Below are 27,079 nucleotides of genomic sequence, written 5' to 3' on the forward strand. Positions count from 1 at the left end.
GCCCTAATCTGCTGCCCCAATTAGACACTTTTGCATGGGGCTGCATGTGCCTGGAAAAAGGACACTTTCTGCCGATTCCCACAAAGCAGTGGCTGCCCCTTGTTGATCTCTCCCTTTCCTGGGGAGATGCTGGTTATTTTGCTGGCTGGAGAAGGATGGGCAATTTGTTTCCAGGAACCAGGTTCATAAGTGCCAGTGGTCTATGCAGGGAAGATGAGCAGAGGAAACCCTCTTGGGACTGCAGGAGCCTCAAAAGTCCCGAGTGTAGACAATAACCAAAATGTGTCCATTCCAGAGTAGTCTAACAGGAAGTGGAGTTAGCAATTTTATCACTATTATTATTAGTTTCAGCTATACAAGACAACATAGTGATGAGACATTTACACCCCTCACAAAGTGAAAACCCCAAGTCTACTACCCACTGACACCGTACATAGGTATTACAATATCATTGACTATATTCCCTATACATTCCATGACGATATATAGTTTTAAATTATAGTTGACATTCAATATTATTTTATATTAGTTTCACGTGTACAGCATAGTGGTTAGGCATTTATATAATTTATGAACCGATCCCCCTGTTAAGTCTAGTACCCCTCTGACACTATACGTAGCTTTTACAATATTACTGACTATATTTCCCATACTGTATTTTACATCCACGTGATTATTTTGTAACTACAAATTTGTACTGCCTAATCCCTTCATCTTTCTCACCCATCTCCTGGACCCCCCTCCCTTCTAGCAACCATCAGTTTGTTCTCTGTATCTATCGGTATGAATCTATTTCTGTTTTGTCTGTTCATTTATTCTATTCTTTAGATTCCACATGTAAGTGAGGTAATATGGTATTTGTTTTTCTCAGTCTGACTTATTTCACTTAGCATAATAAGCAATTCTTTATGTTTCTATTTAGAAAATAATTTTATATGCCATTTTTCATACAAGATAGATGTTTTTATGTGTGTGTTTAAATAAGTATTTTGTTTTAGAATAGTTTTAGATTTGCCAAAAAATTGTGAAGATAGTAGAGATTTCCTATACATCTCACACCCAGTTTCCCCTGTTAGTAAGATCTTACATTAGTATGGTCTATTTATTACAAGTAAGGAACCAATCCGGGTACATTATTATTAACTAAAGTCCATACTTTGTGACAATTTTAGTTTTTACCTAATGTATTCTTTCTCTTCCAGTATCCAGAATGCCATATTACAGTTTGTTCTTATGTCTTGGCCATGACAGTTTCTCAGATTTTTTTTGTTTTTGATGACTTTGACAGTTTTGAGGATACTGGTCAGGTATTTTGTAGAATGTACCTCAATTGGGACTTGTGTGATGTTTTTCTAATGCTTAGAATGGGATGATGGGTGTTTTGGGAGGAAGATCACAGAGGTGAGATGCCATTCTCGTTACATCACCTCAAGGCTATACACTATCAACGTGATTTATGACTATGTATCTTGACCTTGATCACATGGCTGCGGTAGTGTTGGTCAGGTTTCTTCACTGAAAAGTTACTCTTAACCTTTTTTCTGTACCCTTTGGAAGGAAATCTCTATATACAGCCCACTCTTAGGGGTGGGGAGTTATGCTCCCTTTTCTTGAGGGTGGAATATGCACATAAATTATTTGGAATTCTGCCTGGGAGATTTGTTTATTCTCCCCCATTTGTTGATTTATTCAATCATTTATTTATATCAATATAGATTCAGAGATATTTATTTTTTACTTTGGGTTATAATATACAATGCTACTTCATTTTGTTGCTCAATTTGTTCCTGCTTTGGGAGAGGATATATTTTTACATATAAAAACACTCTAACAAAGAACTAAAACACTGGGTTCCAGTCGCTAGGAATTTTTTTAGTTCCCTTAACATATTATCTTTCCCATTGGAAAGCTTTTTTTTTTCTCCCCAATGGAAAGCTTTTGCATATACAGTTGACCCTTGAACAACACAAGTTCGAACTCTGTAGGTCCACTGATGCACAGATATTTTTCAACTGACAACTTGAAAAAAACTTGCAGACGAACCACATAGTCTAAAACAGACAACATAAACTTATGATATCGATAAATACAGTACAGCACTGTATTTTCTCTTCCTTATGATTTTCTTAATAACAGTTTCTTTTCTCTAGCTTACTTTATTGTAAGAATAAAGTATGTAACACATGTATCATATGAAATATGTATTAATCAACTGTTTGCTATTGGTAAGGGTTCCAGTCATCAATAGGCTATTAATAGTTAAGTTCTCAGGGAGTCAAAAATTATACGCGGCTTTTCTATTGTGATTGGGGAGTCAGTGCCCCAACCCCTGTGTTGTTCAAGGGTCAACTGCATTAGTCTCTCGTTTTAGAAAGTTCCTTCATCCAAAATCCATGCCTTTCATTCATATCTTCCGGTGTGGTAGGTGGCATATGTGAAATTTGTAGGGCAGACTGGCAGGCTGGAGACTCACGCAAGAAATAATGGTGTTGCCTTCAGGCAGATTTTGTTCTTTTCTGGGAAACTTCAGTTTTTGACCTTAAGGCCTTCAGCTGATTTGATGAAGCCCACCTGCATTACGGAGAATAACTTAGTCAACTGATGGTAGATGGTCACTGTACTTACAGAATACCTTCACAGCACTACCTAGATTGGTATTGGATTAAATAACTGGGTACCACAGCCTAACCAAGTTGACATGTAAAACTAATCATTATGGTGACAAAGACAGAACAGTCCTATATATAGGAAAGCACCCAGTGGCAGATCATGAGAGACTAGAATGGAGAAGAGGCGTGGGATGCACTTGAGTCAGCGTGGTCAGGGAGAGAAGACATTTGAGCTGAGGTATGGAAAGAAAAGAAAGAAGGGAAAGAGCCAGTCATACCTCGAATTTGCAGTTCTACAAATTTCCAGATGATATTTGTGCAGTTTCCGTGGGAACCATACTTTGAGAACCACAGTTTAAGAGTACACTCTTTTATTATGCAGTTAATCCTGCGAAGGCACCTAACATCCCACTGTGATGATTTTCCTCAGAATGTGCTGAGAGGCTGAGAATTTTGTTGAGGAGGTAAAAATCTCAAGAGGAAAGCTTTGAAAGATCCTAGGACAAAGTAAAGGGCTGCTGCAGAAAAGGACTAAACTTTCTTGTAAGTGACACTAAACACAAATTCCACCCATTTGTAATGAGCTAATGAGACCATGATTCTAGGTTTGCACTCTAGGTTTGCAAACCTCTTAACCCCTTAGGGCCTCAATTTCCAATCTATGCAAAGAAGAGACTATAATGGACAAGCATTCTGAAATGTACTACGGCAACACACTGCTGTAATGAGATTTCTTGGGGGCTATGATTCAAGTACTTTGCTATCAAATGATGTAGGTGTGCTTTGTGAAGAGACATGGTTATTCTTATATTAATCTCCTTTTCACTCTCAAGTTTTCTTACCTGGGAGGACAATCTTGGTGCAGTAGGGACTGCAGAGAACCTGGGTCAGACAGAGGAATGTTCAAGCTTCTCTGAGCCTCACCCTTCAGGGAGTGGGTGGTGGGGAAAAGACTGTGACCTTCCCAACTAGGTGACCTTCAAGATCTCTCCAGCCCTCACAACCTATGGCTACCTGGCTTGTCCTCATAGCATACTCACAGAACTCTTGGCATTGACATGAATTTAACATTAAAGTCAGAACAAAGCTGCTCCAGATCACAGCCACTAGAAGAGGGACTGGTAGTGCTCTGCCTCCCCAGAGAATTTTCCTGTCTTTGGTGGGGCCAGGACCAACTTCCACAGTCAGATGTTCTTTGCAAACCCTGTGTGCCTAACGCTGTTGTCTGCCCTGCAGACAGAGACTGACTGCCTTTCTTGCCCTTGACCCAGTTCCAGGTGAGCTGCAGGGCAGGGAGCTGTGCTGGAGAGTAGAGCGTGATGCTCTTGTAACTGAATATACCCTTTCTTCATTTTGTCGTCTCTGGACTTGATTTAGAGAGTAGCCATGAAAGAACAGGCCCCTTTTCTCCCAATTTTGTGTTTTCAAACACCACCAACAAACAACCATTTTATATACTCAAATACTGGCAAAGGAGACTGTGGGGACAGAGTCCCAGAGAGCAGTTTCCAGGCTCTCGGCTTCACGTGGAAAGATGCTGGCTCGGTTATTAGATGGCCATCGGCTGTGACTGGTTAGCCATTAGCCACTAATATAACTGCCATGACTACGCTAGGGGGTTGGTTATTGGTTGGTTGGCAGAAAAGCAGAGGGCAGATTGCAGATCATGTGGCTCCTGCTTCCTGTGTCTCCAACCCAGCCACCAGCGAGAATATAGTGGTATGTCCTCTATCTATGGCTCCGTGGGTGTTCCTTTTCAGCCTCACCATGTCCTGCGTTCTTGTGCGGGGAGTGGGATCGGAGTCCCTGCATGACACATGGTGCAACGAGCAGGGTACTGCGCCAGCCAGAATCCCCGAAGGGGTAATGGAGCAGTGCTCCATTATGTGTGAAAGCTCAGCTTCAGGAGGTCCATGAGGAGCGGCGCTGGGAACCGCAGGCGTGATCTGCCTGGGAGACTTAAGCCTCCGGATGGCATACCACCCTCTTGGCCATAGAAGGCGTTGCCTTCTTTTTGGCAATCTGATGCTACTGTAGGCTCCGAGGGTTGTGAACCTCTTGTACCAAGGCCACCACCCACTCAGACACCTGGCACTGTGAGCGGGATTCCGGCCAGGTAGGAATGGTGTCTGACTCTGGGCTGGAGGACAGGTGGCCCACACAGTGTGTGGTACCTGGTAGCCACTGTTCTTAGGAGTTGGATCCCTGAGGAGAGGTGGGAGGACATGGATGGCTCTCAGGCCAGCGTGGAGAGGGCCCTGCAGGTTCTAGCTGAGCGGTTGCCGGAGGAGGCAAAGGGTACAGCCAGTCGTGTGGGCTGGATGTTCCTCACTGCATTGCCTCATAACACGGAAGACACGCTTAATGAAATAGCCCAGGAGTGGGACCAGAGACCCTGCATGACACATGGTGCAGTGAGCAAGTTATGGTGCCGGCCAAAGCTCTCCAAGGGGTCGTGGAGCAATTTGTGCGTATGGACACTCAGTCTCAGGAAGACCAGGAAAAGCGGCTCCTGGAGCAGGAGAAGACGTGGACGGCTCTCCGACCAGCATAGAAAAAGCTGTGCAGCTGCCGGAGGGCTGGACGCCTGTGGAGGGGTGGGAAGATGTGGATGGTTCTCCAACCAGCATAGGATGGAGAAAGCGAAGGTCATGGTGGCCGTGTGGGCTGGGAAGTGCTTGCTGAGGCAGCCCGGATGCGGGACTTGTAGTCCCAGGAGGAAATGCTTGCTGAGTCCTTGCTGGAAGATGCAGGTGAGGTCAAGGTCATCCTCACCCCCAGGTTGGGGAGGACTTGGAGCCCTCGCCCTGCGGAGAGTGCACACATTGTGAGGCCAACACACAGCCCTGACAAATGATTGTGGACTATGGGGAATTGCCTTCCATCCCTGATTTGATGGACCGCTTGACTGTTTGCTTGGGAATGCACCACCATGTAGTGGAACTGGCAGATGTTTGCTTCTTGTGTGTCGCCCGACCGCCAGTGAGACTGTGGTGCAGGAAGACCCCTTGTTGGGGTATAGGAGGATGTTTACTTCTTCTATCTCGACCTGCCACTGTGGAGAATATGTAAGTACTTTGGCTGTGAGCCACTATTGTTCCAGTACGATATCCTGTGAACCCTGGCTGTGCCCAGAAAGCTGGTGGTACCCTGAGAACCCTGGCTGTGCCCAGGAAGTCTGGCTGTGCCCAGAAAGACTGGCAGTACCCTGAGAAACCCTGGTGGTGCCCAGGAAGTAGGTGGACATCGAGGGACTACCCCTGGGACATTGCTTGGACTGAAACTTTTTCTTGTGAGCTGGGTTCCTGACACAGGGCCCCTCACGGAAGATGCTTGTCGTGTAGTTTGTGAGGTGAGACCCTGTAGGGGTGGAGTGTGGGGACAGAGTCCCAGAGAGCAATTCCAGGCTCTCGGCCTCCCATGGAAAGGTGCTGGCTCGGGTAGTAGATGGCCGTCAGCTGTGACTAGTTGGCCATCAGCTGTAACCAGTTAGCCATTAGCCACTAATATAACTACTGTGGCTACGCTAGCAGGTTGGTTGTTGGTTGGTTGGCAGAGAAGGAGACAGCAGATTGCTCATGGTGTGGAGCCTGCTTCCTGTATCTCCAGCCCACCCCCTATTTAGAGCTCCATTGGTGTTCCTTTTTGGCCTCACCATATCCTGCATTCTTGTGCGGGGAGTGGGAGCTGAGACCCTGCATTACAAGCATTTACTGTGACTTTAAATTTGTCCTATGGGGTCAGTTGTTTCCCCGGATGAAATACAAAGCAGATCTCAAGACTTTCTGGTAACTTCCAAGTGATAAAGGACTAGCCACTAGTCGATATAACCAGTCCAATGTAAATATCGAATCATATGAATTTCATGTATTATCACATCTTCATCTCTTTCCCAAGTCAGGCCTCAAAGAAGTTTACTGCCTGCAGTGGGAGAGGGGGCAGCTGGCCTCTTTTTCCTTCAATCAAATGTATTCCTCTTTGTATTCATCTTACCAGCTGAATTTCTGATCCCTACAGGGTGGAAATGGATGGGTCAGGAGGAGAGCAAAGGGGCAGGAAATACTGTGGTTAGCCAGTGTTATACTTTCTGGATCTGGCAGGTGCTTCTCTCTTTCTGAAGTTTATTTCTGGGCTCTTTTGCTACACTCTCTGTGTCCAGCTCAGGGGATCTTCAACCTGTGAATCCCTCCAGACAGATAAGATCACATCCTCTGGCTGGTTATGGATGGTCCCTCATCAGCCTCAGGAATCAGCAATGTCTTGCTATTGAGGTCACCTGTCTCCCACACCCGCTCCATACTTTGCCTCCACAAGCCCAATCCCAACACAGCCATCTTTTCTTGCTTGCCATCATAGGAGTGAGCTAGGATCTCTTATCCTTAAGATTTCCAGGTGGATTCGACACAGGAGGACACGGTGTCTGTCAGTTCTCAGCAGACATTTACCAAGTCTTCTGGCAGTTTTGTTGAGGCGTCTTTCCTTGGGCTTGGGATGGGTGTGGGCATGTCCTCACTCTTCCACCTGAGGTAGAGGGGAATGCACAGCAAATGACTCTCCCAGGATCCTCGCATATCTCAAATTCTGATCCTATTATACCTTTGATTTGTGAGAGGGAAAAGTGAAATCCCCATTGCTACTTTGCCATCTTCCTCCCCCCGCCCCCAAATCCTGCGTGATGGCCTTGGACTTCACTTTGGATTGTGATCAAATCTAGTATTTAGGGGTCTCAACGCAACACTGGGATTAATGGCTCCATTTTAACATTCTCTTTACACACACAGACACACACACACACACACACACACTCACTTGCCTAGATAACCATGGCTCAGCTTTTTTAACCTAGTGACCATCAAATCACTTAATTCAGTTAATAAAATGAATGAAATGAGAAGGCCAATCTTTCTACCTTCGGGAATCTCCATGGTGTCATCCTGAATTGATTCCTGAACTTAGTCTCTACCTTCAAGGAGTTTGTAATATTATTTGGCAAATTGGTTTTATGATGGAAATTTCTGGACATGAATAAAAGACTGTATAAAGTTGGAGATCAAGAGATTTCCCAAAAGTAACGATATAAACAGGAAATGCTATTAAATGATCACAAGGGGTTTGTGGTGATTGAGTAGATCTGGTCATGAATGGAGACAGCACTTCCAACTAAGGTGTCCTGCAGCAGGGTGTGTGGTACTGGGGACGGGGTGGTCTTGAATGTGCTCTGTTCCTACCTCTTTACTGTGGATCTGTGGTCACTGGGCCACATGTTACAGAATTCCTGGGGGTCATGAAGAGGAGACGTCCATACTGTGGATGGAACTGGGACTCAGGAGCTCAGAGGAGACTCAGTGTAATTAGCATAAAGAGTATCTTGAATTGTTAGGGCAGGGCTAAGACACTGGAAACGTGGATTTCAGGGCATCTGCTGATCAGAACGTGTCCTTTTGCTCTGTAGTTCTTAAGGAATGAATATTGTTCTGTATTTCTGATAGTAGTGAACACCTAGTAACTTCTGTATGCCTCAAAATAATAGTAACATGTTGAAAAAACTTTTTATCTACTAGACAACAAGTTGGAGTAATTTCATTCATTCATTCATTCATTCATTCATTCATTCTCTTCCAGTATACTTACTGAACACCAAATATGTGCCAGACAGTGTGCTAGGGGCCCTTAAGGTTCTCAAAGGCTAGTAAGAAACACAACACTAAAATAATATGTGTAATTTCAAAGTGATAACTCCTGTAATAGCAGATTGCCTACCACTCTCCATGGAGAATTAAATCTACTTGATTAAGTGGTTAACTTTAGAACCATGTGCTTGTAATATAAAAACACATTTAAAAAATATTAGGGGAATAAGCTGTTACCCTTAATGACAGGCTATTTAATTGTCTCTTAATTGATTTCTAAAAATTCGGAATAGAGTGTACTTAACTGTGGAAAGAACTCTTAGTATAAAACCTCCTTTGATGTCTATGTTATGAATCACAAAACTTACAACTATATAACAATAGGTTTTTTTCCTAATATAAAAACAACTATTTGGCTTCTTTTGTACAAATGAAAAATTAGAAATAAATATAAAACCCCTACCAGAGGGTAAGGGGGCAGGAGGGTAGTAGATGAGGGTAAAGGGGATCAAATATATGGTGATGGAAGGAGAACTGACTCTGGGTGGTGAACACACAATGGAATTTATAGATGATGTAACACAGAATTGTTCACCTGAAATCTATGTAACTTTACTAACAATTGTCACCCCAATAAACTTTAATTAAAAAAATAATGAAACCTCATCTTTCCGTTAAAAATGTGTTTGAAGGTCACAATCATTGTTTGTTTTCCTGTCTTTTATTGAAACCCACAATCTCTAAATCCTGTGGTTATATCTACTGATATGGCATAAATAGAAAGACTGAAAGATGTGGTTAAGGAAAATTGGCTGATCTGTAGTTTCAACTTTATTGATAATTTTGTACAAAAGGGGATTTGAAATTACACTGTAGGCACATTTGCCGTTTGAGTCCCAAATATTTCAGTTGTATATCAAAGCATCTTAATAACTGACATTTGACAGTCTGGTACAAAATATATGTGTTTTACTTTTATGAAAGTTGCAGTCCTTTTCTTGACACGACAGCCACAATTTTGTCAATAATCTACCGCTTATTTACAGAGGTTTACCTGATGATATTTACTTGTGCTGTACAATGCCTCAGTGGGAGCAATGAAAGTTGGTTTGCAATGGATCTGAAAACATTGTAAAATAGTAAAAACTGGCATTTCAACAATTCATTCCAAAACACACTGGAGTTATAAGTGAGTTTCTGTTTTTCAAGTTTACATAGCTTGCTTCTGGTGTTAATGTTCTACTCCACACCTAACGAGCCACTATACATGGTTATTTTGTATCCCCAGGGAAACAGTCCCGATTTGTACCAAATTTCAATGATGTTGTGTTAAGCAAACTGTTACTTTGGAATGGACGTAAACAAGCCTTCAACAGCAGCTCTTTATTTCACCTGAAACCTGCGGGTCCCAGAACTCTGCCCTTTATCACACTTTCTGTTACTTTTAATGTATTATTAGCTTGTACTTCTGGAAAAATCATGGTGGAAACTGGCAAGAGACATGTGCATTTCTTACATCATTGCCTTTAATTTTTGCAACAACCCTTTGAGGTAGGAATTGTCCCGACTTTATAGATCTCAAAGACTTTAACTTGTCCAACCCAGCCTCTAGCTGGTAGAGCTGGTATTCAAACTAAAACATGAAAACATGCTCAGCCTTGATCACAGTAAGAAAGTTTGAATTTAAAGTGCATGGAGATACAAGTTTGAGAAACATCAACAAGCTTAAAGCCCTACCATATTTGTGAGGGTGTGGGAATTCAAACTGTACAGCTACTATCGAGGGCATTTTGGCAACATCTGCTATGATCTTGCAGGTATTTACTCCTGTTAGAATTGACTTATGTACAAGGCTACTAATTGTAACATTCTTGATAAATGCAAAAGATTGGCAGAAACTTAATTGCTGTTAATGGGGGAACTGATGAAATAAATTATGTTTCCTCCACACAATGGACTACTATGCAGTCATAAAAAGTGAGGAAGATATTTATGTAGCAAAATAGAAAGATATCTAAGATAGATTGTTAATGAAAACAAAAAACATGGCAAAAAAACAGGGTACATGTTGCTATTTTTTTAAAAAAAGGATGTGGGGGGGAGAGAGAGAGAGAGAGAGAGAGAGAGAGAAGGGAAAGGAAGGGAAGAGAGTGAGTCCTATATGCATGGAGTATCTTTGGAAGAAAACTTAAAAACTGGTAACATCTGTTGCCTCGAGAGAGAAGAAATTGGTGGGTGGCAGGGAGAGGTGGGAGATGATTTTCTCAGTATGGCTTTGGAAATATCTTTTTTTTTCCCTTTACCTTTTTTTTAAAAAAATTACTTTCAGGTGCACAAAACAAAGTAATAGTCAGACGTTTATCATTTATATCCCTCACACTGTGTCAACCCCTCTCCCCCATCCACTATCCCTCTGACATCGCACACAGCCATTACATTTCCAGGAAATATCTTTTGAAGTTTAAAAATACAAACTGTATTATACACTTAAAAATAAATGACATAAAATTTTTAAATGAAATAGAATCTGTAAAGCATATGGAAATGCTCAATTAGCAGCCAACAGGATTCACCTTAGGCCTCTGGTGAGGTTTAGAGACATTACTAAGAAAGTAACTCCAGAAAAAGGATGTTTTTGGGTGATTTGGTTGTTGTCAAACCAATCTGAAAGAAAAGTCTCCAGAATTGATGATCATGAACATACTGCACTGCCTGGGAGGGAGCAGAAATAAGCCTCCCCACCAACCCAACTTGAACCCTAGTTACCCCACTGAAATTGAGGCCTGAGGAGGTTGTGTTGAAGAAGTGTCAGTAACTGGGGCTGTTGAAAACAGAGCCTGAGGGAGTTGTAAGACAGAACAAATTGCCTGCCTCCGCACTTTTTTTTTCCCCCTGCTGTGAGTTTTGATCAGAATTCTGGGTCTCATTGTGTGTTCACCACCCAGAGTCAGTTCGCCTTCCATCACCATATATTTGATCCCCTTTACCCTATTCTACCACAATGTGATATATAGATGATGTATTATAGAATTGTACATTTGAAACCTATGTAATTTTACTAACCATTGTCATTCCAATAAATTTAATTAAAAAAAAAAAGAGAATTCTAGGTCTCAGTGTGGTGACCCATGTTGATTGGGGCTGGCCTGCAAAGACCTCAGAGAAGAGACAGTTTTGACAGTAGATTAGAAAGTGGTGAGAGTATTAAGGACAGGAAATTGAGAAGGACAGAGTGGAGAAAAGGGAAAAAAGTTACAATGTGTACAATTTAGCCATTTATTAGCATTTGGCTTAAAAGGTTGCATAATGATTTTTTTCTTTGTATTCAAGGTACAAAAAGCTGCTGGCAAATGTCACTAAACGTAATGTCTTTATTTGAAAATCAACCAAGTTTGTCACTAAATTCCTCTGAGTCTTTGAGTGTTTATTATGTTGTTCGAATAATTTTTCCAGTTCTCTTAAAGGGCTATGGTTTTTAGGAATGCTAGAACTTTTTGATCATAGAGTAGTTTCCTTGATGAGTATGATAGCAAAATGGAAATGTGCTTTAATGTCTTTCAGATTAGAGTCTCTTAGAAATAGAAATGTATCAAATAAAATAATGATTTGAGAATGTGGAAATGTCCTGTGTTTTTCAAAGATTTGAGGATTTTTAAGACTCTAAAAATAGCTCACTGAGCCACCAAGATTATATCTTAATTTGATTATGCTGATCATGGTAAACACTAAAAGAAGAAAGAATGCAGTGTCCACATGGAAAGACTGGGTGTGGGGTAGAGAGAACGATGTGCCCTATACTTGGAGACCCAGATTCTAGTCCAGTGGAACTGGACTAGACCTTTAGCAAGTATGATGTTTGGCAAGTCTTCTATGCCTTTCTGGACCTCAGTTTCTTTATAAATACAATGAAAAGATTTGACTCGGCAACCCATAACAGGGCCATCAATTCTAATAGCTCATTATGAGATAAGAAATCTGAGTTGTTCTAGAAAAAGTGAATCTGTTTCCAATTTTTCCTCTAAATTCTGGTTCTGAATTCTAGCCATTACATTCACTCTTTTTGTGTGGAGTTACCGAGGAAGTCAGTTTAGCAATGCAAATATGGTATCTGATAGGGGTTTAAACATTCACTCTGCAAATTGTATGTATTAGAGGCTAACTATGCATTACGTATTGTACTAAGCAATGAACTTGTGACTTGGAAAAACACAGTTCCTATGTGCCTCTTTTCAATTTATAGGTCAGTGGGAGATTACAGAGAAATACACAGGAAATTCCAACAGCATGATAAGAGCTATAACTGAGGATTTTTAGGAAGCTATAGGCACTCATAGGCACCCACGAGGAAATCAAGGAAACCTTCCTGGTGGCTGTGATGTCTCAAGGGAGATTGAAAGGATGGGTAGGAGGAAATCAGATTAAAAGGTATGAGTGAATCAGGTAGAGTGGATCACACATGTAAACATTTGGACTCAGAGTCCAGAGGGTTTGAGGAACTTGAAAGTAATTCAATATGTTAGGAGTACAGTACCTGTGGGTGAGGGGTGGGAACTGTGGGAGACTGAGAATAATAACTTAAGTTCCTTGATCTTGAGATAGATTTTTCTTCCTGCAGTGTGGAGGAATACATAGGGGAAGAAAAAGACTGGAGGCACATCTTGGGAGAGAAGATAGTGGCCTAAAAATAATAATGATGATGAGAAAAAGAAGTAGACTCAAATGAGATCAAGGAAACAGAAAGAATAGAAAGATTTGTGATACATCAAATATAGGGACTGAGAAAGAGGGCCAAGGCTGAAGGCTGTAGTTTTTTGGCTTGCGCAATTCCATGAATGGCAATGCCACCTGCTGAGATAGGAAACAGAGGGAAGAGGAGGTCTGGGGAAACAATAACTTAATTTTGGACAAGTTAAACTTCAAATGGCTAATGCATAGTAGGTGCTCAATAAATATTTACTGAATGAATGACCATGCAAGTAAAAATGTCTAGTGGGTCCTGGAAATGTGGATCTCCTGGTCAGCGAAAAGATCTTGGTTGCATACTTCTATTTTAAAGTCTTCAGTTTACAGATGAAACTTAGAACCGTGGGAGTGGTTGAAATCATTCAGAGGAAAAAGCATAGAGGAGACAAGCAGGGTTTGGGGCTGAATGCAGAAGGATGCTGACACCTGAGGGCACACAGAGGCAGAGTTTCTATCAGAAGAGGCTGAGTAGGAGGGGCTATTAACATAGGACTAAACACTAAACCCTTAGAGGTAAGCTCTTTGAGGGCAGAGGTATTTGGTTTGTTTATTTTGGGGTGCCTTTGAAGAGACTTGCGTCTCTTCAAAATTCTTCTGTTGAAGCCCTAACCCCCAATGTGACTATATCTGGAGACTGGGCCTTTAGGAGGTAATTAAGGTTAAGTGAGTTCATAGGGTACAGCCCTGATCCAATACAATAGACCTTGTAAGAAGAGAGAGCATTCCCTACTGTGTGAGAACACAGGGAGAAGGCAGCTGTCTGAAAGCCAGAAAGTGACTCCTCAGTAGAACTTGACCCTGCAGGCACTCTGGTCTTGGACTTCCAGCCTCCAGGTCTGTGAGAAAATCAGCTTCTGTTGTTGAAAGCACCCAGTCCACAGTATTTTGTTATGGCAGCCTGAACTAACTAAGATGGCCCAAACAGTTGGAAATAGTCCTGGTAAATAGTAGGTAATCAATATTTTTTTGAATGACTTGAATAAATGAGTCATTACTTGGCATGCTTATCAATATATCACTTCCTTGAGACAGCGTGATTGTAATTGAGGGGGTTGGGGGAAGGGAGGAGCTCTGGCTAGCATGAGGCCCTGGGTGGGGAGGGAAAGTCGGGTAGAAAGTCGGAGGAAGCTGGTTATCCAGATGAGTGTGGTAACAAAATAGGAAGAAAGGCCGTAAGAAGCTCAAAATGTACTTAAATCTCTTTTTTTCTTTTTTCTTTACCATTTGACTAGGGTTGATTCTGAAATTGGGCAAGGTTCTTGGTTAATTACTAGGGGTGTGTGTGTGTGTGTGTGTGTGTGTGTGTGTAAAGGCCCTCCTTAACATTAGATAGGACTATTGGAATCCATGTGAATTTAGACACAATCTGGATATGGCTCTTCACAGAGAAATAATACTTGAAGCCGGCACTGAGATTCCTCAAGTAAACAACAGATAAAGGGAGGAAGAGGGACACGGTGTAATAATAATTGGAATAATTGGAATTCTTTTATCACTCATGGCACTTGTAGTGAAAGTACTTTCTGAATTGTCTTCTGCTGCCTGCAGTATAGTTCTGACATATTTTAAAAAACGTTTTCCAAGAAAACGTTAAGATGAAATTTACTCAATTCTAAATAAATCTGAATCACTCATTGTTTCATAAGAAAGAGTAGCCATCTTGCTTGCCATCCAAAAATTCAAACTATCTCCATCAAGTTCTGGGTAGGAAGCCAGGAAATGGCAGGTCCCAGGTTTTGTGAAAGTAAGGTTCTTGGGTTTCGTTCTTGGCTTATATATCATTAAAAAAAAGTTTTTATGGAGTAAAGGTGGGAAGAAAAGGCTGTGAAAGAATCTGATTCCACTTAGCTTCTCATTAACTTATATCTTTGCAAGTTTATGTAACACTTGATTGTATAAAGCCTGTTCTAATTATAAAGGTACAATTCTGTGGTTAAAGGAACCTACTCCAGGGCGAGGGGTCTGCCTGAGAGAAGGATGGCTCTACACTTTGATGTCCTGGCAAAACCAGAAGCCCAACACCTGGCTGGGGGTGCCATTGGTTGGACATGGGGTCTGTGTGCTCCAGTTTGTAATAGGTCATGGGCACATTCTCAGCCAGGAGACAGCATCCATCCATTGTGACAGAAATCTCAGAACAGTGGTTGCCTATACAGGTTAGGGGTCAACGAGAATGGGCTTGAGGGGAACTTTTTTGAAGTGATGGAAATACTCTATGATTTCACTGAGCTGATTGTTACGTGGGCATATCCAGCTGGCCAAACTCGTCAAACTGTGCCTGGAAGATACGCGCGCTTCACCCCATATAAATTTTACCTCATAAAACAAAATCAAACGTCAGTTGAAAAAAGTCTACGAGCTAATCAAAAGCCCTTAAAACAAGTAGGCTGACTATTTTAAAAATCCACAGCAACTTAAAAGTCTTCGTTTTTCTTCCACTTCAGAGGAAAATGGATGGTGTCAAATAAATGCGCAAAGGCAAGCTCCCAAACAGCGCATTTCTAATAAAAATAATGACCAGTTTGAACATAGCTAGACTTTCATGTCTCAGAGTGAAAGAACCATTTCTAGTAGTATAAGCTATTTTGGAAACAGTTCCACATTTATTTTCTTTCGTGTTTCTGTTGGAGGGATAATGTTTTTGTAAATGTAAAAAGCTTTTAATGGAGCTACAGAAGAAACTATGTTTGGTCATAGTATTATCTGGTTATGAACTAAAAATTCAGAGCTTTCTTGTGAATCATGCTGCCAAAAATTGCATGCTTAATCCTCGAGATTGCATGAAATTGAATTTTGACTTTATGGTCTCAGTCAGTATGAGGATACTAAGATAATCTTTTAGCAAAAACACTTTTGAAAATGGTAGAACATTACATGGAAAGTTAGCTTTTGGAGATGGTTATCCAGATGGATGTAATATTATTTTATCCTTTTAAGTAGCTGGATTAATGAATCAGCCAATCATCCATGACCTAATATGAGCAGGCCCAGTGCCAAGTACTCAAAGAATCCCCAAATAACGGTATGCACACCCTGTCCTTAAGGAGCTCCTGAGCAGGATGAGGGGATGACAAATATAATAATAACTCAAATTCAAAGAAGAATGTAATAAATGCTTGAGAAATTCCATTGGAGTTCAGAACAGAGGAAATGCCTTTGGAATAAGGAAGCATTGTAGATGTGGTGGTGTTTGGGCTGGGCCTTAAAACATGACACGCTTTCCCCTGACAAGTCAGCAAAGTGGTGGTCGTAGGCAGAAAGAACATCATCAGGAAAGTTTTGAGGGCTTGGAGTCTCATGTTTGTGTTTGATTGAAGCATAAGCTACACGTGGAGCAGATACACTGGACAGGATGTAGTTATGGAAAAAGAAGAGGCCTGGAGCTCCTGGGGAAGCACAAGCTGGGTGAAGGGTGGAGTTGGTGATGAGAAGATGGATCCTGAAGGAGTGAAAACTGAGGAAGTCAAAGGCAGCAGGATCTAGGAAGAAGTAGGGGGAGGGAAGAGGCAGAGGTTACAAGGAGGCTCCTACAACAGGGAAGGTGATGAGGGGCTGAAGGAGGGTGATAGAGGAGGAAGGGCAAGGGAGAGAGGGCAAAGCTAGAATACTCAGGAATAAGGAAGGCAAGAGAAAGACAACCCTCAAAGAAGACTCCCAGACTGTAATCTGGGCAACTGGAAGGACAGAGCTGCTGTTCATAGGCCGGGTGTGTTGAGAGCGACACCATGTTGGGGGGGGGGGGGAGAATGATGAATCACCGTGAACAAGCTAGCATCGCCCAGGAGACTGCTAGAAAAGTGAGTCTGGAGATACACTCAGCAGTGGAATTAGAGAAGTAGACTTGACCTTTCTTCACCTGTCAGTACCGTGTGTCACGGCAGGGGGGTAAGCATGTGCAGCCTGACAGTGTAGACGGGGGGAGGAGAGAGAGGGGAGCCAGACTGTGAGGTACTAGAAGCACTAGAAGAAAATTGGCAAGGTGCAGTATCCTTTCCCAGCCAGTGTCACCAAGCCTGGAAGACGAATCTTACCAAGAAGAGGAAAGAGACTGATGGAGAGAAAATGTGCAAGAAAACTGCCTTTACTGGATTAACTTTGATTATTAGTCTCAAAATACTCAAAGGTCTATAAAGAGATAGCCAGGCTTCTTATTCTCCCTATGCTCCAGGAAAATATTTGGAGATATTCCTTCTCTTTCTTCCTTCTTTTTCTTCTCTCTTTCCTTCCCTTCTTTTCCCTTCCCTTCCCTGTCCTCCCATCCTTGCACATTCTTGTTTATTTTGGACTGGTGTAGACATCGGTGGCCACTGTTGACCGAAAAGAGGAGTCAGATTCCCACTGTCACCTATAAGAGAATTGTCTTTATTTTTCATTATTTCACTTATTGCTGATTGTAAATGGAGATCTGTGCTCCAGTATTGCACAGATATTGGGTCTTTCATGGCACGAAATATTTATTTGCAATATGACATCATTAACATTTTTGTAACTTTTTAAATATAACTTTTTACTTCTTTCTTTGTACTGGTCTCAAGAGCCACTCATAAATCTCTCGGTAACTGCATAGGGTCCCAGGGCCAGGGACCGGCCACTCCTGGCATTGTGATTAGTCATTTAATACCCAAGGCAATGACTAATGTCTGGCAATGAAGCCTCCGCTAGGAGTCATGTGTCCTGGGACCCTGGGCTAGGGCACACTGGGAACACCTTATTGCTGGGTGTTAGTACCAGAGTCAAGACAAAAGTTGAGGACCAGGTAGATCCACATGGGCACCACCAGGACACAAGAGACCCCTCCCCATGATCAATGCTGGTCCAATCAGAAAGACTAAAATGAGTTTAAAACAAAGGTACCTACCTTTGTCTTATCTTCATACCTCAGCTTTTAATAATATATATATTTTCATGTGTTTACAGAAAGCAGTCAGCTGAGCTATTCGTGGAAAGATTTGTGGGTTTGGTTAACGACGTGGAGGAGTATTACATTTCAGCTGGAAACACATCCCTAGAATGCCAAAACATTTATTCCAAAGTTTGGTTTCCTGGTGCAATCGGAGGCACGGCAATAGTGTGTCTAGTATGTCCGTTCAGAGACTGGAGGCTGGGGCCAAAGCATCTGATCCAAGTGTATCCCAGAAGGCTTTTATTGTTAAATTATATTCTTCAGGAAAAACCACCCATGTCACATTTTTAAAACTTGATATCCACACACTTTTGACTGGCATTCTCTTTTAACCATAAGCCTATGATTTACAGCAAGCCTGTTTTCTCTCTTGCTTCGGATGGCAGCGGAAAGCATGGGTCACTTTCTGGGCTCCACGGATAAGGAGCAAAGGGGACTGGAGTTTTGCTTCTCCCCAAGAACGCTGACTCTGACTGTGCCACCCTGCTCTCCACGGGGAGACAGAAAGCTTCTCACTCCCCACTGCCATTCATCCAGCTCTGTGCAGCAGCCCAGCTGCTGTGTCTGCCGGGAGGGGCTGCCAAGTGCCCTGCCTACTGGCTGCTTCCCGAATCCCTGCCATTCCACACACAAACACATCCACACACGCTCAGCCTTGCTCACACACGGAACCACACGCACATGCGAGCATATTCTTCCTTTCATTCTCACTGTCTCAGCTCTTGACTTCTACGAGCCCATGGAACCTTTCTGGAAAGACGTTCTTGATCCAACAGGGTAGGATTGTTTTGATTTCTCTATCTGTAGCTTTAGCATTTTGAGAAAGCAACTTACCTTTCTGGCCAGTGTCTGTATCCTAGCAGGGAGATGAAGATTTGCTGTTTTCCATGTTTCTTTCTTTCTTTTTTCTTGGGTGTGTATATGTGTGTGTGTGTGCATCTCCTTTTGCTTTCAGACTTATAGCATACTTGGTGTAATTTATATATAATTTGGCAGGTTCAGATTTTTAAGAGCCCTATGAAGTGCTTTTGCATGTGTTTAAAAAAGACATTTGAAAATTGGAAGTGTGATTTATGGAAATGAAATCATCTGCAAAAAAAATTGCTTTGGAAAGTAATGGTTGCTGGCCATAAAGAGAAATATCTGTGATTCACCTAATGTGGTTTTAACCCTTTCTTTGCTTACAAATCTATAGTTATTCATGCTAAGTTCAGTTTTGGCTTCAAATAAAATCAGTTACATCTGCATATGTTTCTCAAATGGTCTGTCTGTCTTATAAGAATTAGGTAAAATGTGCATTTATTAGTATAAAAATATCCAAAATATTACTATTAGTAACAGTAACCTTGGCTTTTATATATGCCACAAATATTTTTCCAGGTACTCTGTTGGGAGTTTGGGGTAGCAGTTAAAGCAAAGTATTAATGGTTGCATCAATTGGTCATTTCAGAATCTATCAGGCAAAGGAAGTTTACTAAAAAGTCTAAACTATTCAAGATTATGGGTACATAATATATTCCCCATGTCTTTGGTGTCTCTCTGTGTGTGTGTGTTTAGCTTTTAATTCAATTCAAAACTTTTTTCAATTCCTTTTTTATCTGGCTTTTGATTCTGCATATCCTAGCCCACTGTGAACTGAGAAGGTCCAATTGTAGGATTAAAGAACAGAAATGTATCATTGCAGTTTAAAATTTGTTGGTTAGACCAACAGTGTAACATAATTGCCAAAGATGTGGTTAATGACCTGAAGTTACATTTTGTATGAAAAGGTCACATTTCATATTCAGTTTTCTGAAGTCTTAGTTGCATAACAGGTGGAAGGCACGGACACCCGTGTGCCCCTACCCAGAGGTTTTTGTGAATCATCATTCACATCAGAATTCCTAATTGGAGCAAATACTGTGGTCCAACCCAAACATACAAATCAGGCTGGGAGAATCGTACCAGGTCATGGCTGAAAGGGACCACTTTGGGAGAATCTGCAAAAGGGAACTCAGGTCCAGCAGCATTCTCCTGATTGCAAATACAGCTCTTCCTATGCGAACATCTTGAATCTCAGCCCTCCCCACCCCACCCCCCAAATGCCTCCTACCTATTGTATCCCTGTAGCTGCTAAACATAGCTGTCTGTAGCTGGCTGCATATGCAACCGCACACCCCATTCTATCTCCGTATCTCAGAGTCGTCCTCCCCAGGGTCATTCTATGTACACACTACATATTTCCAGCCAACAAGAAGAGTGAATCAAACAGTAAGGGAGACAAACAGAGATAGATTGGAGCCTGGCACCGGGTGCATAAGGCAGCACGTTAGAGAAAGCCCGTCCCTGGATGAATCTTCCCAGTTCATTTAAAACCCGGTCTTCCCTGGGCCACCTTTAGAAGTTCCCTCTGAGCCCCCGCCCTCCTGCTGTGAAATTCAGCCTCCGTCTAGCAGCGGCAAGTAAAGTTCAGGGAAGCTGCTCTTTGGGATCGCTCCAAGATGAGTTGCGCCTGGAGTGATGTTTAAGCCAATGTCAGCGCAAGGTAACAGCCCTTGGCCGGCGTCCAGCACCTTTATAATGCATATGAGTCCGGGAGACCCGTACTTAAAGTTGGAGACCGGGAGCCTGGGAAGTTGGCAGAGCGCGCTCGCGCCAGGGTGCACTTGCTCGGTGGAGTCTGGCCGCCCGGCTCCCGGAACGAGCTGTCTCTCAGGACAGGGCCAGAGCTCGCATCACGGCGGGACGTGCGCCGTGCCGCCTCTAACCACCGGTTGTGCTCTTCTTTCAGGTGGCCGGTTGGCTGCTGAGCTTCGGGCCGTGTAGGGAGACAGTTTGCACCTTGCCCGCGGCCACTGACCATGACCATGACCCTTCACACCAAGGCGTCCGGAATGGCTCTGCTGCACCAGATCCAAGGGAACGAGCTGGAGCCCCTGACCCGCCAGCAGCTCAAGATCCCCCTGGAGCGACCCCTGGGCGAGGTGTACATGGACAGCAGCAAGCCTGCCGTCTACACCTACCCCGAGGGCGCCGCGTACGACTTCAACGCCACGGCCGCTGCCTCTGCGCCGGTCTACGGCCAGTCTGGCCTCGCCTACGGCCCGGGGTCGGAGGCGGCAGCGTACGGCGCCCACAGCCTGGGGGGCTTCCCGCCGCTCAACAGCGTGTCGCCGAACCCACTGGTGCTCCTGCACCAGCCGCCACCGGAACTCTCGTCCTTCCTGCACCCCCACGGTCAGCAGGTGCCCTATTACCTGGAGAACGAGCCGAACGGCTATGCAGTGCACGAGGCCGGCCCTCCCACGTTCTACAGGTACTGGCGCTGTCCGCGGAGCCACGTCGGGGTGGCCGCGGCGCAACTGGTGGGCGGGAGCGAGCGGGAGCCAGGGGGTGGCTGCGGCGCAGGCTGCGGGGCTGGCAACGCTGAGCCAGCTGAGCTGCGCAGCCCGGCCCCGGGGTTATTTGTGGATGTAGCGCTGGAGAGTCAAATTCCCTAGCTTGGCAGCTTAAAAAAAAAAAAAAATCTGTTCTCTTCCCCCCCCCCCCCCCCCGCTTGAGAGACAGATATGAAACCCCGTGTGCTTCCTAACTAAATAAATGTTGGAAAACCTTACAAAGCAGCAGTTATTTGTGGGGGGAACACCCCAAAACAAATAAACACAAGGCGCTTTGAGTCCCTCCTAGTAAATGTCCTGTTTGGGGATTTAAGGCTGGAGGTTTTTGGGGTTAGGGGAACTCAGTTTTATTTATTATTATTTAAAAATTTATGTTTTAATGTGCTTGCAAAATGTCCTTTCATCTAGAATTTCAGATTGGAAATATGCATGTAGGATGATGATGATGAATTTTTTGGGAAGCGATTCCCAGCACCCACTGTCCTCCTCCTCCCCAGCCCAGATGCAGGGCTGTATTGAACTGCACTCCTCTGGGAGCAACAGAGCAGTTGAATGGGTCTTAAGTTTCTGTTTCTAAGTTATCTGGCTGGGTCCCTGTTGAAACAGGTTGCTGGCATATGACTTATGACAGCCAGACACTTACAGGTGTCCTGTGAGTTTAAAACATGTCATATGGAAGCACGAGTGGTTTGGAATACCCTCCTGCCAGTTAAAGCACATTTCTGTCCCACGAGGCAGAAAATGCCCACGGAGTCACGTGTGTGTGGGGAGGTGGGGGCTGGGGGTGGTGGTGAGCTCCTTCTGCACCTTTCAGTCACTGTGGAAGAAGCACTGGCAGTTCAGGACACAACGGGAACACTTTTGTGACTTAATTGGCAAATGTTTTATATCCTTATTTTTTTTCTCTAGTAGAGATTATGTTTTCCTTTTCCCCCCTGCCCTCCCATTTTCCCTTTGATAATTACTCCTTTTATTCCCGATGGACTTGGGGAGAGCTTACGTGGGTGTTTATGGTGAATATCTGTGCCCTAGGAGTCCCCTGGACACGGGTGCCCTATAGTGGGTTTGGGAGGCCTCTGGGCGCCCACGTGTCTGGGTCTTGAGTTAGACACTGCTTGACCGCTCACCGGTATCAGACCAGCCTCCACCCTAGCTCAGACCCTTCATTGCAAGCTACAGACCAATTTTTCTTATTCAGTGTTCTATTTCCAGAGAAATTTATAGCAGAATAAACAGGAGGAAGGTGTAGATTGGCCCCAGAGGATACTGAAGGGCAGTCTTAGGGTATCTGAACTTACCCGGTATCCTCAGCCCCCTCAAAGGATGTTAGAGCATCCCACAGCCAAACAAGTCCAGCCTGAGTTATTACTTAAAAGACAATGAGCAAAATAATAAAAACTTTAAAAAGAACAAAACTTTAAAAAACATATTTCACATTCACTTCACTTGTTTTAATTTGGGGTTAAAATGAAAAGAGAAGAAGAATTTATTCTGCCCACTTTAAAAAAGTGTTAGAACAAAACATAACAATTATATCTAATTCACACACATTTGAAACCCCTTGATATGAGGGAAGGCAGTGGTACGATGTGAATTCCATAACCTTATGATGGACTCCAGAAACTATTTTTTTTCATTAATTTTCAATTCTTTTATTGCAAATTAATGTCGTTGAATTTCAATGGGCACTAATGAGACTGCTCCTTGGTGGATTATCTACTGCCTTGCTACTAATTACAAAGTGATCATGGTCAAATAAAAAGGGAATCACGTTTTATTTAAAATTGTTCATTATCCCACTGGCAAATAGTATTGCTATAATATGCCCTATCTTAAACTTTTTGCATCAGATGATATTCAAACACTTTTAGAATAATACAAAAAAAATGACAAGGGGCTTAAAAAAAGTAAAACAAAAGAAAAAGCAAAAAAACAAAAAAAACAACAAAAAAAAACAACAAAAAAATCCCCTCACACAAGTGGGACTCTTTATGCAAATTCAGTTTTAGAATGATTTTTCCTTTATAGTTTATTTCCCATCATGTCCTTCCTCTTTTGTTTGAATTCTGCCTCTTACTACCCAGAGAGGAGGTGAAGCCTCTATCCAAGTGTTTATTTAATTTTTATTAAAAGTTATTTAATATTCCCCTTTCAGTTTCCCTGTTTGAATCACTTGGGGTAAAAAGTAAAGAACTGATTAGATTTTTGTAGGAAACCTTTAATTTTCTGTAGTAGTTATCAAAAGTTTGGGGGCTGAAAGCAGTATTTTCAAACTGCTTCTGATGACCCAGAGGATGGTGAAATCAGTTTAGTGAGTCTAGAACATTTTTAAAAAGGAATAAAATAGAGAGGAATGTAATAGAAAACATCAGAGTGCAAAACATTTAGTAGGGTGGGTTTTGTTTCCTGAAAAATTATTTTAATTATACATGCTTGTGCATGCAGGTTGTGATGTAAAATGTATTTCTTACTGTGGGTTGAGATAAAAAAGCTTTGAAAGCAATCGATCTAAAATATTACGTTTAGTAGAAAACAAAAAAAAATCAGGTAAGTGCTTGGTTGTTTTATCTGCACAAACCAAGAAGCTATTTTGATTGTCTTAATTTTATTTTACCCCTATAAATTAGTTGGTGTCTTTAGGTCAGTTAGATTAAGCTTTACTATTTCTGAATCTTAACTTTTATGTTTGTAGAATGGTGCTATCATGTGGCTTGTCCACCTGAATGTCTCACTGGGATGTTCAGAAAATGTATGTGAAGTTCACATCATTTAACATTAAGATGCTATGGTTGCTTTCTTCTACCGTATTTCCCTGAAAATAAGACAAAGCCGGACCATCAACTCTAATGCATCTTTTGAAGCAAAAATTAATATAAGACCTGGTCTTATTTTACTATAAGACCGGGTATAATATAATATAATATGACATAATGTAGTGTAATATAATATAATACTGGGTTTTATATTAATTTTTGCTCCAACAGACGCATTAGAGCTGATAATCCGGCTAAGTCTTATTTTCGGGGAAACACGGTATGCATGAAGAAATGTCGCAGGTAAAACTACCCTGGGCCTATAATAATGTGAGAAAGATCATCATATGGCTCAACCAATTGTTAGTAAGAGGGAATAAATGCATAAATAGGCAAGCTGTGACTGCAAGATATGTCTGACCTAAAATTTCTGGAGTAAGGCAATTGGGAGTCACCTTATCTTGGGTTTGTTTTTAGAGTTCAAACAACTTAGGAAGTTTGAATAAACTGAAGATCAAACTTAATTATGTCCACCATGATTTTTAAAATTTAAATGAGGTATTTAATGCTCTGTGTTTATTTCAGTTTTATTACTCAATAATCTTGAAGGCTAAATATTGCTCATTTCTCCAAATTACCTGACAAATATACTACTTTGCATCAAAGTCAGTGCACTAGTAATTTGTATACTGTTATACTGGCTGTATGCATATTTTGAATACTAGTTTGTCCATTGGTGATCATTTAAAATGATTTCTTAACTTTGAACAAGGCTCATCTCTAGGGAGATATTTCAATGGCTAATTTTCAAGTTTCCAATATTTCCTTCCTTGTATTTTGGTGATATTTTGGCACCCTTTCTTTCTGTTCTTACTTTTTTCATTCATTTAAATTATTACTGTTTACCTGACACTTTGTATTGGTCTAAAAATAGTTCAAGGAGCTACATCTTGCCTTGAGAATGAGTGTATTTTAGGTTGAAAATATAATCACATCTTCAATCCCCATTTCATTTTCACCTACGCCATATGGCTTGTACCTGTTCGTTAGAAAGCCTTTGAAGGATAATTGGTACTTATTTTAATCTTCTTTCTCACAGTCAGTTAATTTGGGCCCCTGGATTATTTTTGTGAATATATTTAGAATATGACATTCATAATTTGGGAATATTCAGTTTCAGCATTTTGGTTTATGATTGTTTCAAGGGTATAAAACGCGCAGGAAACTGAAAAAGGCAAGGACAATAGATATCAGGAAAATTATAAAAGGTGTCAAACTTTCTGTTAATGATAAGACATTAGTAATTTTGTCAAATGGGATAGTATACGTGAAGGTGGTGCATAAGCTATGCATGCATTCAATATTTTATCATTATTTCACACATTAATATTTGTCCTGGTGCTTTTGTAAGCTAAAGAAAACTGTAGGGAAGAACAGATTTAAGTAGTCAGGAGTTTCACTACAAATATAGATTGATGATAATATGAAATCATTTTCTTTGGAAGCCAAATTTAAATAAAATCTTTATTACCATCTGCAACATTTGTTTGCAGCATGGGTTATCATAAAGAATATTTATCTTATAGATATATTTTTAAAAAGTCAAAACCCTGATTATGTGAAAATATTTTTACACAAGGAACTATATGAATTTTAGTTTTCTAAAATGCATATTCAGCAAAAAGATAATACATCTAAAACCACCCTGTGACTTCAGTATTATTTTTAATGTAACTTTAGAAGAACACAGTAGACAGAGCAGCATGCTAAGTGTTTTCCCTTTTTTTTTCCAGGGTACACTGAATGGATAGAGGCAAATAAAGTCATTTAGTTGAATTCCAAGTCTCAGTTTGCTCATTGAAGAAAGAAAAACATAGAACCAAAATGCCTACTCCAGAGAAAGGTGCTATATAAATCCCCAAAATACTTGAACACAAACCAACCAAAGTGAAAGTGTAAGGGATTTCGTAGAAAGGAGGCATCCCATCAGTAATTGAGTAGTTTTATATTTTAAACTCTGCCAGCGAATTGATGGATAATGTCATTTTAAAAACCAGTGAGTCTGAGCTGTCCCCTACTCCATCCCTAAAACATACCCTCACTCTGTCCTCTGAAATCTGAGGTCTTAAGTGTGCGGGAGGTAAAGGAAAGCACCTTTATGATATTCTCGATTGCATGAGGGAAGAAACCATAATTGCGGAATTCTGTATCTTGGAGAATATTAGTAGGAATTAGGGGGAAGTTTTGCATTAATCGACAATACTTTCAATTATGTGTATATGTATAGACCCTATTAAAAATATGAAGGATGGAAAGACATTCCTTTTGGTCCCCACTGACAACATTTTATGTAGTTTAATAAAGTAATAACTTCAAGAAGCTAGGTCAAATAAGAAAGCGTGTGACTGACATTTATGGTGTGGTGGTGGAATCCATGATGGTGGTGGTGGCGGCGGTGGTGAGAATGGTGATGATGACAATGATGGGGATCATGATTATTGGTGTCAGTTTGGGTAGGTACTGATTCTGGATGCCTACTACATAGCTGGAGAAGTTTATCGTATACAGAAATCAAATCCTTTTAATGTACTTGGCTCATGTTTGTGAAGCTATAATTTACATATACAGTCAAACATTTTAATAATGACATTATTAATAATTTAATACCATACATCTAATAAGTAACTATAATTGCTACAAAGAAAATTAAAACAGAAAAATCCAAACAACCCTGGATTTTTTGTTTTCGTTTTTCCTCTGAACTTTTTAGAGGGATAAGTTGTGTCCGTAGTTTGCTTCCTAACATCTTCTACTTGAATCTAATGTGTTGTCTTTAGTGAGATAGTAGGCTACTTTGTCTTGTAATTTTCTACTTTCTGGGGCCCCGAGGAATTACGCTTGGGGAAATTATAGTTCACTTAAAGTTAATTAAGAAATGTTCAGGACTAGACATGTACAAACGAGCCCTTGACAATCTCCTATGTGGTTCTTTTTGAGAGTTCCCCAAACGTTGTCAAACTCAAGAGGAATAAATGGCCTCTGCCATTTAATGTCCTGATTCTCA

At 41.6% G+C, this 27,079-nt stretch overlaps 1 protein-coding gene across 5 annotated transcripts in view; it reads left to right on the forward strand.

The window, feature by feature from the left end:
* ESR1 (estrogen receptor 1) overlaps window positions 1-27,079 on the forward strand; it is a 358,968-nt gene that overhangs the window by 82,325 nt on the left and 249,564 nt on the right. The window contains exons 1-2 of one of the 5 annotated variants that reach the window (XM_019735444.2): window positions 18,289-18,662; window positions 20,656-21,180. In XM_019735444.2, the coding sequence (XP_019591003.2) occupies window positions 20,726-21,180 (455 nt within the window). In that variant the 5' untranslated portion in view covers window positions 18,289-18,662; window positions 20,656-20,725. The other 4 variants (XM_019735445.2, XM_019735446.2, XM_019735449.2 and 1 more) reach the window with 4 other exon arrangements.

Source organism: Rhinolophus sinicus, linkage group LG05 (genome assembly GCF_036562045.2).
Source record: "Rhinolophus sinicus isolate RSC01 linkage group LG05, ASM3656204v1, whole genome shotgun sequence".
In the NCBI taxonomy this organism is placed as follows: domain Eukaryota; kingdom Metazoa; phylum Chordata; class Mammalia; order Chiroptera; family Rhinolophidae; genus Rhinolophus; species Rhinolophus sinicus.